Source organism: Bombyx mandarina, chromosome 03 (assembly GCF_030267445.1).
Source record: "Bombyx mandarina strain Sakado chromosome 03, ASM3026744v2".
NCBI lineage: Eukaryota > Metazoa > Arthropoda > Insecta > Lepidoptera > Bombycidae > Bombyx > Bombyx mandarina.
In genome coordinates, this window is record NC_143210.1 from 5,147,719 (window position 1) to 5,160,884 (window position 13,166).

Below are 13,166 nucleotides of genomic sequence, written 5' to 3' on the forward strand. Positions count from 1 at the left end.
TTTTTCGATTTAGTTTTTTGTTGCTAGGAAAAAATATCTTATTGTGACGGATGTAGCCAAAGGCACCAAACCAGACCGAGGGTTCCGTTCAAGCATAAATATACAAATTGTTTTTAAATATTTCGTTATTGTGAAATACACGTAGAAGTTTCTAAACGTAAATTCAGCGGTCGAATGGACCTAAATGGTCAAGTGGACTTAAATCGTTCTAGTAAATCGACGCAGAATATATTATATGCTATTTTAAATCTTCCAGTACATAGTCTGGTTTTAAATAAATTCTACTAACATAGTATCTTGTGAGAGTTTGTATAAATGAACGTCATATTTATTGAATCTTAAAACTGATTTGTAAATCATTTTCATGGCAAAGGTTTCGATAAAGTTTTTTACTGGTGGTAGGACCTCTTGTAAGTCCGCGCGGATAGGTACCACCACCCTGCCTATTTCTGCCGTGAAGCAGTAATGCGTTTCGGTTTGAAGGGCGGGGCAGCCGTTGTAACTATACTTGAGACCTTAGAACTTATTCTCAAGGTGGGTGGCGCATTTGCGTTGTAGATGTCTATGGGCTCCAGTAACCACTTAACAGCAGGTGGGCTGTGAGCTCGTCCACCCATCTAAGCAATAAAAATAAAAAAAAAGATTGGTTACAAGTTTAATTCAGATGTTTTCGCTTTCCATATGGAGTGCTGTAGTCTTAGGCATTTATTTAATACAAGTCTTCATTCCGATCATCAAATTATTCCTCTACTACTAGTTTTGCTTTCTCATCACTGATGACCGTCGCCTCTTTTAAATTATGTATTCTTACTGTTTCTTGTCCACTATTTATTTGTACGTGACCAAAATAAAATAAAATATAAAGTTTTTCAACTTCGAACCTAATTCAGTGACAGAACCGTAATTTGCTTTACAAAAGTTCAGACTTTCCAGCGTGGGCTGTTTTGTGATTGGTAGACCCAACGTGTAGTGAAGTAATGAGTCATTGTAGCACAAACGATTGAAGGAAGACTCCCACACATAATCTATGAACTGGATGTAGCTACTTTAATAATCATTTAGTGTAATTTCATTAAATGTTACAAACTCTAGAATAAATTGAACATGTGTAATAATAGACCTCCTGTGTTGTCGATTATAAATTATTTTTCAGTGCTTTCGTTCAGTATTTGGTTAAGGCAAACTGTGTCTTTAGATATGTTTTATGTTTTGATTTCACGGACGTAACTTTATGAACTTTGCTCCAAATCAACATTACAGCCAGTCTCATGCTTCCGATCGTGCAATTGTAAAACAATCTGATGATTTTGTAAAATGAAAACATTTTAACTGCAACAATGAAGTTTTTAAATATAGAATTTAAATCGAAAACATTAATATTTAGTTCTCATGGTAAGTTCACAAAAAGATATATGTTAAAATAGTTACATGCCAACAAAAAATACGCGGCTACTTAAGAACGGAGCAAAAACGTAATGAGAATGCTAATTCGTTTGAGTTCTTGCGAAAATGTTATGTTGTACAACACTTCGACTAATTTGCATTGTGTCATATACTTCATCTTAATGTTTCGCTACTGCTAATACAGGTTTGGAGTGTTCAATTTCTAGAATTTGTTAGGTCGTTAGATTTATTTTTCCTTTAGTGTCAGTTGATTGGGGAAATGTGTGTTTGAAGTAATCCGTTTTGGATTTCTAATCGATCCATTACGTCGATGAGTTTCTCTTTATAATTATTTGGCTGCACTGTCTTAATTATTAAGTAACATTGCTTAAATGCTAATATCATTCCAATATTCCATTTTAATCGTTGGTATTGATTTTTCATCGTTTCCAATAAGCTTGCCTCATTAATTCGACTAACCACTAATTATCTCTTTAATATTTATCTTAATGGTTTCACATTCAATCTGTATGAAATATCAGTTTAGAAAGTAATTCCAACAACAACTACTACAACAGCAACAAGTTCTGCAAACAATTCTGTTGTTAAAATGTTAATTAGTCGAAAGTCCGCGTTGGCGTGTCTCACTACTGATGCTGAGATATTAGTAGCATAACAATAAATTTACTTAAAGCGAACTAGCTCCGCTGGTTGTAAGGAGATAAAGCATTGCGTGGGCTGAGTACGACAGTTGGGAAGCACAATTGCTTTGAGTACCACTTTTATGTAGCCTAATACGCTTACTTCTTCTGTAAGCTTGGGAAATTGTACGTCCCAACTAATGTTCACAGCGGGGTTCGGCGGCTATAACTTTTATTCGGGGCTTATATTTTTTTTAACGCACCGCCTCACAGCGCCGATATCAATTTTGGTGTATTTGATCACATCTCTTGTTTTTAAATATACCTTTTAAATTTTAAAATAAATATGTTATGATAATGGTAAATCAACTTCCAGCGGCCAAACCATAATGCGAATTAAAAAGATATAACACTATTTCACGATATAATTAATTTAAATATTTTAATACAACTGACTGTATTAGGCGATACATAAATAATACCGAGTCATTAATGAAGAGTTTTAAATAAGTAAGACGGAAAGTAGAAGACAGTACATGACAGAATTGAGGTGATTTATACGATGAAGAGGACGGTGGATGGAGATACTTTTAAATAAGAAATGCATCTACCGTATAAAATGGTATACAAAATGGTTGAGTATGAAATTTAATGACAACATAATTTTCAATGAAACAAATAAAATGATTCTCATTAGTCTGAATTTAAGAATTTATGTAAGAAAATCGAAGAATACTCTAAAAAAAGGGAAAACCTTTATAATTTGAAAGAACAGTAATACGTATTAACAGCATAAGTAAAAATAACAATAGATCAAAAATACTAAGCTGTTATTGATTCGACTGAAATTCTGTGTATTTTCCAATATTCACTGTCTCATTATACAAATGTGTAGATTATGTTAATGGCCACTATTTATAAGCAGTTTTGATTTACTTCCAAGCCGATGTTTCTTGTAGCAGTTTTTTTTTTCTTGAATACATTTTCGCTACTGTAAGTGTGGGTTTGAAACACATGCTATTTTAAAATGACTTGATTCAATTAAAAATACAGTGGCATTGTGTTTTTGTAAGTAATTTGTATTTACGGCTTAATCTATGTTGTGGTTTTATTGTTTTAATTTGTTATCGTCCGTTCTAATATAAACGACCTTTTTAAATGAAACAAAAGAATAATAGCTCCGTCGAATGTAATAATTTGTGTTCTTAAGATAATGTTGCTCTATTTTATAGTTAATAGTTTAATTATGGAGATTTTTGCGTTTTATGTGGATCTTATCGTGTTTTATTTTGGTTGATTTCGTAATTAAATCTTTTGATTACTTTTTTTCTAGTCGTTTCAAGAAATTATAACTCGCTTTTAAGTTCGGCGTTTCAGTTGTTTTCAGATTTAAGAAATAAAACTAGTTTTAAGCGGTCAATATTAGACAAAATTGAAATAAATGTGTGCGGTGATAATTAATTTTATTTCGACACATTAATGTTGAAGGTATTGCTGGTCTATTTGGCGATACACACATTAAGTCTGGACTAAATCAATCGGTCTCCGACCAAGTAAAGATTCGAACATTTGAAACAAGATGTCCCAGGATACTGATGTACACACCTATGGTTCAAATAACACGTAATAACAGTCCCACTCGGGACTGTGAGACGCAGCTTTTGGACACGTGCACAGTTTTTAGAATTCAATAGACCTAGTTTCCATTCACGAATTGCTTGAATGACCCACGGACGGCAAGTCCATAAAAAATAGATAGATGAAAGTGTTGGAAACATCGGAAATTATAAAATGATTTTAAATCCTAGATTACAATGTAAACGCGGCTTTAATTATGAGAACGAAATTATTTGTTAGAAACTAGCTTTGTTTTGATAGAGGCTTATTTTGAGTATAAACTGTTGATTGTAGATATAGGCAATTTTTTTTTTTACAGTGAATAATATTTATGTTACTATTATATTGTATCATAATTTCTCTTAATAACAGCTGAATTAAAATAATTTTTAAGCTAAATTCTAAAAATAGCAGAGTTAATGAGCAAAATCTTTCAGTGAGATTAATCTTTGAGATAGGCTGCTATTGAGCCTTGTGGAAGGGAGGATCGGGCAGTGACCCCGCGGCAGCATTCCGACGCGCACTCCAGCTAAGAACTCTTTGCTTTTAAATAGAAAACATATTATTATATTTATTTATTACTTATCGTATCAGAATCGTAGTGGTAATCAGATGATATAGTATGAGAATTTTAGTTCATAATCACGAATATATGAACTGAGAAAAACCATTTTCATGAATTTTTTTTAATGAAAATATTAGCGTCCTTGTTCTTTGAAACTTATTTTTCAAAATATGTAAATGATGCAATTTTTTGTGTGAAAATTGATGAGTTTCTAAATATGTAGAAGTTCATGACAATGACCTTTAAGTATAGACATTTGTAGCGATAAGCTACTTATAAAAACTTATAATAAGTAATCCTTAAAGCGCCAGCAAAACCGGACCATACGCGATGGTTTTTTTTCGCAATGGCGCGTTTCAAATTAAAAACTATGTCTTCCCACCACGTAGTGTATGAAACCAAAGCTATGGTTGTTCTTACATTCTCTATCATTCATATTAATATTACCATGCGCGTGAGCAGGAGGGCATTATTCAGTTGTAAAATGATCTGTGGATATCGTATTAAAATTGGCGCCTCGTGGTGTTTTTATAACACTTGCACGCATCATGCTATCTGCCTTCGTGTTGTCCAGTATGAGCGTTTCATTAGGTTTTTAAAAAGAAAAAATAGCTGAGATAAATTGATTCGATCCGTAGTTAAATGAAGAGCTATAAAAGAATAGACAGGGCCGGATGCTAAGATTACCTTTCGGAAATCGGCTTAAAATAAATGGAATTTTAGTAGTGTTTGAATTTATTGATCGAATTATGAGGATGCGGTTAAAATGTGTATTGTAGAAAATATAATGTTGTAGTCTAATGTCAATGGGAGCTATATATTTATATTTTATCTTGGCTTCTAAATGTAATCTAGTGCCAATAATTTACGTGAATTTTGTTGAAAAATAAAGAGCAATATCGGTTTAAAAATTGACGCCTCATAACTTTCAAAAATCTCTTTAACAAACCAGGGCGATTCTACAATATAACGAGTAATGGGCCCTGTTAAAATATTCGTTCCTTAGTCTCGACCATAGATAAAGAATCTCTATGAAATCAAGATTGAAATGAAATAAATAAAAACATCGATTCAAAACCGGATCAATAGACCAAATAACTCCTTGGTAATTTCGTAGAATTTAAAACTACTCCAAATACTCGTGAAAAAGTATATACGTGTTAAATTGTAAATGATTTGACTTTAAATCGACTACGCTGTCAACTTCGTTCAGTAAACTCGGTAAAGCAAAAAGGGGACTTCCAAAACCTGTTTCCGTGCCAAATCGTTTGTTAGCTTTACCAATAACATTTAACGAAATAAAAAAAAGACAAACAGAACTGTCAAAAACTTCAAGCAACGAACGCTTTTTACTTGATAGCGTCATTTGTAAGTATTGTAATAGTCGTTATCAATTCAAATCATCACTTACATTATAACTTAGTATTTTTAAAATAATGAGTCACTTCCCGATTTCCACCATTGGCGCCATCCTTCGAGAACACATTATCCTTCCAAAGGGTAATGGAAAAAGATTTTTAATGTGGTCCATTAATGCCGGTGTTGGGTCCTCTCTGTAATTTGGAGGCATGGTTTTTTAATCTCAACGTCTTGATGGGGTTCTAAGCGACTCTCCATAGCGATCTTTATCTTGAAGCATAATAAAAAGAGACAAGACGTTACTTATATTTTATTTAATGTCAGACCAGATTGAAATTTTGATATGAATACGGCAAGGGTAAATTTTGTGTCATTAATTTTTGAATACGTATTATTTATGTGGAAAATATGTCATTCCACATATTATATTTTACGGTTTTCTTGGCATTTACCGTATTGGTTAAACTTGAGAATAAATTTCGTGTTACGTTATCTTCCTTAACACGAAATTTCAATTTGACCTTACCAACTGTTTGTGAAGCAATAATCTCGACTTTTATAGTTTCGGCCGTTCGGGCGAGAACGTTTTCGTAGTAACTTGGTAATTGCCTTGTTAATTTGAATCTAGTGGCGGTTTCTTTGATGTGCCAGTGAAGTTGTCAGACTGGTGTTCTGAATCTTTCATCAGACGGTCTCGATGGGATTTCTCAAATCATATCAGGTTCATTACAGATATTTCAAATTTATTGGTCATTCGGAGTTTTGATTTCTAATTTTACTTTTGATTTGAACACTTCCCAAGCTCGCTTATTGTCTTTGGCTTGTATTATCTTTGCGCAGTCTTAACTTTCTTGAAAACATTACAGTCGAAACATCTGGTAAATATCCAAAAACCGTATGTACTATCGTATCGAAATCTTGAGTTTTATCTACGATACGAGTCAGACCGCGTTATGGACACAGAAACCGGTTGTTCGGTCTGTCATAAGACAGCATTTGCGTGATGTTCGGCGAAGCAAAGTTCGCGCCCTACCGATGCTCTTCCATTCATGGAACTTTACTGGTTATAAACACACATTTTCGTTGTTACCTTCAATAATTTATTTCTAATATTAAACAATCAAACATTTTTCTCTTTCGTTTCGTGGAGTTTCTTAATTGGCATTCATGTTTAAGGCATCGTTTTACTTGTCATATTCATATTTTTTTGGACACCACAACGAAATGAATCAAGGAAAGTAAAAAATTTATTAATGAAATGTTTTATATAAATTTTATTAGCATATGAAAACGATAATTGAGTTGCAAACTAGCACTGATTCAAGCATAAATCTTTAATAGAATACGAAAGCTGATGAGGACAAGATCGTTAGCTAGCACCCAAGCTACGTAAGATATTTGCATTTTATTATAAAGTGGTAGCTAATGCAATTCAGATAACGAATTTACACTTAAGTATTATATCTCATATATTATTGTAATGTTATTATGGTACGTAGGAACCACAATGTTTTGAGTCTAAATCCCAATTTTATATCGACTGTCCCAATCTTCAAAACAGAGAATGTGTGACATAGCCTTTTGGGTGAATACTTACACTAAGCTACCAGTAAATATACATAATTCAAAATAATTTTAGTGTCAGAAGTTTTATCTATGACTATAAATTTAAATATTTTGCATACAAATGCACCTGTGGCCCAAAAGTGTTTGGGAAAGAACGCAACTAGAAGCTGTAATATAAATTGATTAAATTCATCAATCCCCGGTTGCCTTGCGTACAAAACATGATTAATTTTTTGTTAACATCTGATGATACACTAGTCACCGATGTACAAGTCATCCGTGAAATTAAATCCTAAGGTCGTCGGCAGTAATTGCTTGGCGGAAATGTTTTTATGGTTATATAAATGTTTAAAAAAAAAAGGCAAATGTACAATGAATAAAACTTTTTTTTTTTTAAGTCAAATGTTGGCAAATTGTTTGTAATCGATACAATTACGTATAGTGAAAATATCTAATAGAGGCAACAATGCAGAATGGAAAATATCCAATACTTCAATGTTAAACATGATATTAGAGATCCGCATTTATTTTCTAAGACTTAACATACTCACTGGGTTGTAGCGGTTGATTCTCCGAACACCGATTCCAACCAAATCGTAAAATATTATGATCGACTACTTTTAATAAACAAGTAGAACCAGTCTTGTAAGTAATAAACTATAAGAATCTGATCGGCTACAAATTAATGTGAGAAACGATTTTGATGAAATTGATAAAAACGAAATTAATAGTTTTCGTTGTAGAATCAAATCAAAGTCCGAAGTTGATGGAAATGTTTGTACTCAAGGGGCCTTTATATGCACGTTTAAATCTTACTTCTCGTGCTGACACTATATCTAAAACATAATTCAGAAATACAGGCTTTGTTCATATTCAAAATATGTACTAGTATGTATTACATTGCAAGACGGATAAAGAATAAACAGTAGAAAAAAACGTGTCCATGTCCATGAATTTTTTTTATTTAACTAAAATTTAAACATAAAATCGCTAATTCGACGCAAGTTATTAGAATCACCGAAATATTAATATTTGTCTTTATCAACCAACATTCATGACTCACTTAAAACCTCAGCAATTAGAATTTTTGTCTCATTTGCAAAATGATTACGGTAAACTATTTTTTTTATCCTTAAGTAGACTGAATTACAAACACTATCCAAGGAATATACATACAAAAGTTAGGATTAGAAAATCTTCCGAATTGAATTCCTCATCACCAAAAAAAATGACGGGGCACTAAAAAGTCTGTATTTTTTTTCGATTCCAATATAATAACGATACGACTGTTTACACGGCGCATTCTTCGCGTGACTGCCAATGGAATCTTTGGAGTCATCATCATTAAATGAGTTCCTACGTTGGAGGTGGTTGCTCATTAGAGTTTTTGTCAATGCATTCAAGTTCCCATGATTATTCAATTTTTCGTGTTCGCCCGTGTATTACTCTTACTTAGTTATTTGATTACGATTTATAAATGTTTTAGTTATTTTTATCACGCGACCGTCAGACGTTGATCTCCGTGGGAACGTTAATATTTAAGATGAAACTTAACTTCATCAAAAACTTACCGAATATCTTATCAACTATGTGCTATCCTGTGCTATGTGTTTCCAAAAATCCCGAATGTCGAGCGAACGAGCTTATAGATAATCAAATTACGACGATTTTAAATACAAAGTAACATAATATTTTAGTTGTCCAAATCTCTGAATTTTAAAGGCGATATAAAAGCTATGTAAAATAATAATAAAAAACGTGTTTTTTTATTTAATTGAAACATTGATGAACACTCTTCCGTACTTCCTTTATTAATCCGTAAATTAAATCTTATATCCTCTTCTAGTTTCGTTTCCGTAAATATAAAGATAGTTAGTCAATTCTCGCATCGTGCAATACATGTATTTTATTAAACAAGAATAAAAGATACAAAAATTGCAAAGCTATTCCCATTTCAACACAGAGTTTATTTTTGTAAAATGTTTTTGTCGTTTTATTTCCTTAGTCAATTCAAGTACTAATAAGATCTCGTAAACGAATTTGATCATGTCGCCTGTCCCTTAGTAGACGGCCATAGTAACCCAATACGGGCCGCTGTTAATAATCGCAACGATTTGCCACAGAATGCTTTTAACGTAATTCGATTCGGCTGAGCTGGAACTCTCGTGGAACGGAACCAAAATATTGCGACCTTCCAACGAAGTCTCGTGACCAACCATTCAGTAATAAAAGGAGGGAAGTAAAAATAATTATCGTGGGTCAGATAAAAATGGTGTTATAACGCAGACTTGAGCATGCGATGTCGTCGATCTTGCCTTGAAACTAAAGGCTCGCGTTACTCGGATCACGTTCAAGGTGCCTCCAACCAATGTAGTGGTATCAGGCTTTAAAATTTAACTCTTATGCTGTTGTGTGCAATCAAGGTGAATTTTGTTTAAGCCATTAGCGTTTAAGAGATTAAAAACCATTGAATGAATCGGAACTTGTTATCCTTGCTATTCATAAATAAAACAAATCTGATGAAAGATGTGCAAAATTGACATACAACTTTATTCCGCCCACGTGACATTTAATTAAAACAAAACACGTCCTATTGAACATTTATCATTATGAATAATCTTATCCATAAATCAGATACATAACTAGACTAACGAGACTGTGCTCAGTGCTTAATAATTCCGAAAACGAACTTTACTGACAGTGGAAATATTTCGATTGTTTCAGGTACATACACTCCAAAGAGAAGCCTTTCAAATGCACAGAATGTGGCAAAGGTTTTTGCCAGTCGAGGACGTTGGCCGTTCACAAAATTCTACACATGGAAGAGTCACCACACAAATGTCCAGTTTGCAGCAGAAGCTTCAACCAACGATCCAATTTGAAGACACATCTATTAACACACACAGACCATAAACCTTATGAATGCAATTCATGTGGGAAAGTGTTCAGACGTAACTGTGATCTTCGGAGACATGCGCTTACTCATGCAGTCGGTGACGTACCTCCGGGAGATGTGCTAGACGTAGGCGAAGAAGACATCGGAAGACCAGGATCTCCCATTGAACCGGGCTATGATGATGAAGATGCCGAAATTTCATCACCTGAACACTCCCCAGTGCGGAGAGCAAGATCTTCATCAGTGGAAAGCATTGGACAAGAACCACAAAATGAGGAAAAACCACGACGGCAATCGCCAACACCTGTAGAACGCACCCATTGTCATCACAATGAGCAAAGGGACAGAGCAAGTCCATACACAATGCGTCCACAACATACAGACAAACATCGAGTTTACTCATCAGATGAATACGAAAAACGTCGATACACTACTGAGGAAATAATGGAAAAAGAAATGCGCTACACAGAGATTCCTGAACAACAAGTACGGCATCCACAATTACAAATCAGACGAGATTTACACCAGATTCCTCCTCCAGATCCGTCCAAAATGACTCAAATTACAAGTCCGTCCATTGATCCGGGACCTTCTAATATGTACTTGCCTCCATTTAGAAAGAGAAGTCACCCACCAGATATCGGAGATAATCCAAGGTCATGTGCTGCAGTTTACAGAAGCAGATCACCGGAGCCAACCAATCTCACAATGCCTCGGCCTCCAATAGGAAATGGGGAAATGGTAGTCGGTATAGCGCCTACACTTATGGGAATGCCGGCATATCATAAATTTGGATTACCGATGCCACCTCCTCACCCGCAAATCGCATACGGTCCAGTGCCTCACCCTGTTTTGGCACCACAACAAACTGTCGCTCAAGACTTGATTGTTAAGCATGCGCCGCCGAAGGACACAATACCTTCAACGTCCACTATAGTTACGAACTGCAAAGATGCAGGTACAAGCATGAAGGATGCAGAGGAATCAAGTTCGTCTTACATAGCGAGTGGCATTAAAAATATCATTGGTATTCAACCGCCGGCCAATCCCAAGCCGGGGACAAGCGGATCCAGTGGACCGAAAAAAGGTTTCAGTATAGAAGATATCATGAGACGTTAATTTAATGTAACTAAAGTAATTGCATTTCAAATAAGAAGCTAAATTTATACGTAGTTCTACTTTTGTGAAAAGTATTATTAGATAAATTCCTTATGTTAATTGCATGCGTAGGTTTTTGATGTATGTATGTTTTTTTTTTACGTATACAACGTGGATTTGGTTTTCGTGAAGATCTCATATGATTTGTTTGTGCAGTGTTTTGTTTACTTCAAAATTTTAAGAAATTATATTATTATGATAAACACTCATTATGAAATAGTGTTTCAAACACATATTTTTTGTTTGTTCGAATTGAAAAATACGTTTCGTGTTATGTAATTTTTTCAGCGATTTTGTATCTGGTTATTAATAAAAATATTAAGTTATATTTTTGCTAACGATAACTTTAACTTTAATGTTATTTTAATAAGATACAAAATAAGTCGCGACTGGTTTTTTTTTAATGCAAATGTTATTTATTCTTTATTATTTTAGTTTTTTAGCTTCTTTGTTAGTTTAGTATAAATCTTTAGTTAAATTAAAGTGATTTATTTTAAGTATTTAGTATTTTATCTTGTAAATATATAATAATACTGTTGCTGCATTTTATGATAGAACAATTCCAAATTGGTTTACAAAAGTAATTAATTTATATAAATTAATTTTTGTAGCTTGATCAACGTAAGTTATTTTGGGTTAATTTCGTTCTTATTTTAATTTTTATTTAAGTTTAAAATAGTTTTATAATTAAAAATTTTAAGTTAACTATAATATAGTACTGTGGTACCTAAATCTTTTACGTATTTAGATTGGAACACAATTTTATAATTATTATACATATAATAAATTATAAACTTAATTGCAACGTTTTATTTATTAAGAGATTCACGCCCGCTTCTCACCAGGTGGGCTGTAAGCTCTCTTCGGCATGTCGTACAACCAGAATAGCACTGAGAGCCCAGAAACCTCGTTGCTTACAAGGGCGATAAAAAATGTTATATTAATAAATTACTTAATTCGTTAGCCATGTTGTGTGATTGAGTAACATGCATAACTTTCATTTTTATAATATTACACATAATATAATATATACATATAAAATACCATATATTAAACAAATTGTACGCCACGGCTAACCACGAGACATAATCGAAGTCTCAATTACATGAAACAATGGCCAGTGTCATCCTTTGTAACGCCTAAATTCATCTTATCTGACTAGCCGAGCGCTATGACATGTCCTTCTTCAAACGAGGCTTGTGGAGAGTATTAAGCGGTAGGCAGCGGCTTGGCTCTGCCCCTGGCATTACTGAAGTCCATGGGCGACGGTAACCACTCACCATCAGGTTGGCCGTATGCTCGTATGCCTACAAGGGCAATAAAAAAAAAATCTTCCTGAGAGGTGAGTATATAATTCACTCGAGAGACCAACGTTAGATGATCAAAATCATATCTCGCTGTCCGGTGATTAAATTAACATCTTGATTAAATCAAATGTTTAATAAATTTAAATTTAAAAACCTTACCGCTGTGCGTTCCGTTTTTATTGCTAAGTTTAGTGACACAACTATAAAACAATGGGAGGTCCAAAGCGTACATGTTTAATAGAAATTTAAAGAGCACAACAAGCACGAAGTCGATCGTTTTTAAAATTTTTTGAATCAATAATGCGAATTTTATTGACTAGATTGATTGGTTTTTGCAGTGTTTTAATTTGAATTTCAATTTGAACATGTCAGTAGAGGTCGCTAGTTTTATAGGTAATAAAATAATCGAAACTTTCTTGTTTTTATAAAGTTAAACGATAAATGACAGAATTTGCAATCTCAATATATATATTATATAAAATGTATTTTAAGTATTGACATCTTTGAAAAATGTAAATTTAACACTTTTTAATATCTAAGGACGCTCTTTATCGTTTGCAACACGTATTCAATATAAAATATTTCATTAGAGAAATTTAGTAGTAATTTGTGGGCATTCTTAGCAGGTTTTCGGTAGGCAGCGGCTTGGCTCTGCCCCTGGCATTGCTGAAGTC

At 33.5% G+C, this 13,166-nt stretch overlaps 1 protein-coding gene across 1 annotated transcript in view; it reads left to right on the plus strand.

Annotated features, from left to right (window-relative positions):
- The window catches only part of bowl (brother of odd with entrails limited), a 48,122-nt gene extending 36,138 nt beyond the window's left edge, over positions 1-11,984 (plus strand). The window contains exon 3 of the mRNA XM_028185597.2: positions 9,856-11,984. Coding sequence (XP_028041398.2) covers positions 9,856-11,146 — 1,291 coding nt within the window. The 3' untranslated portion in view covers positions 11,147-11,984. The remainder of the gene's footprint in view (positions 1-9,855) is intronic.
- The last annotated feature ends 1,182 nt before the right edge of the window (positions 11,985-13,166 follow it).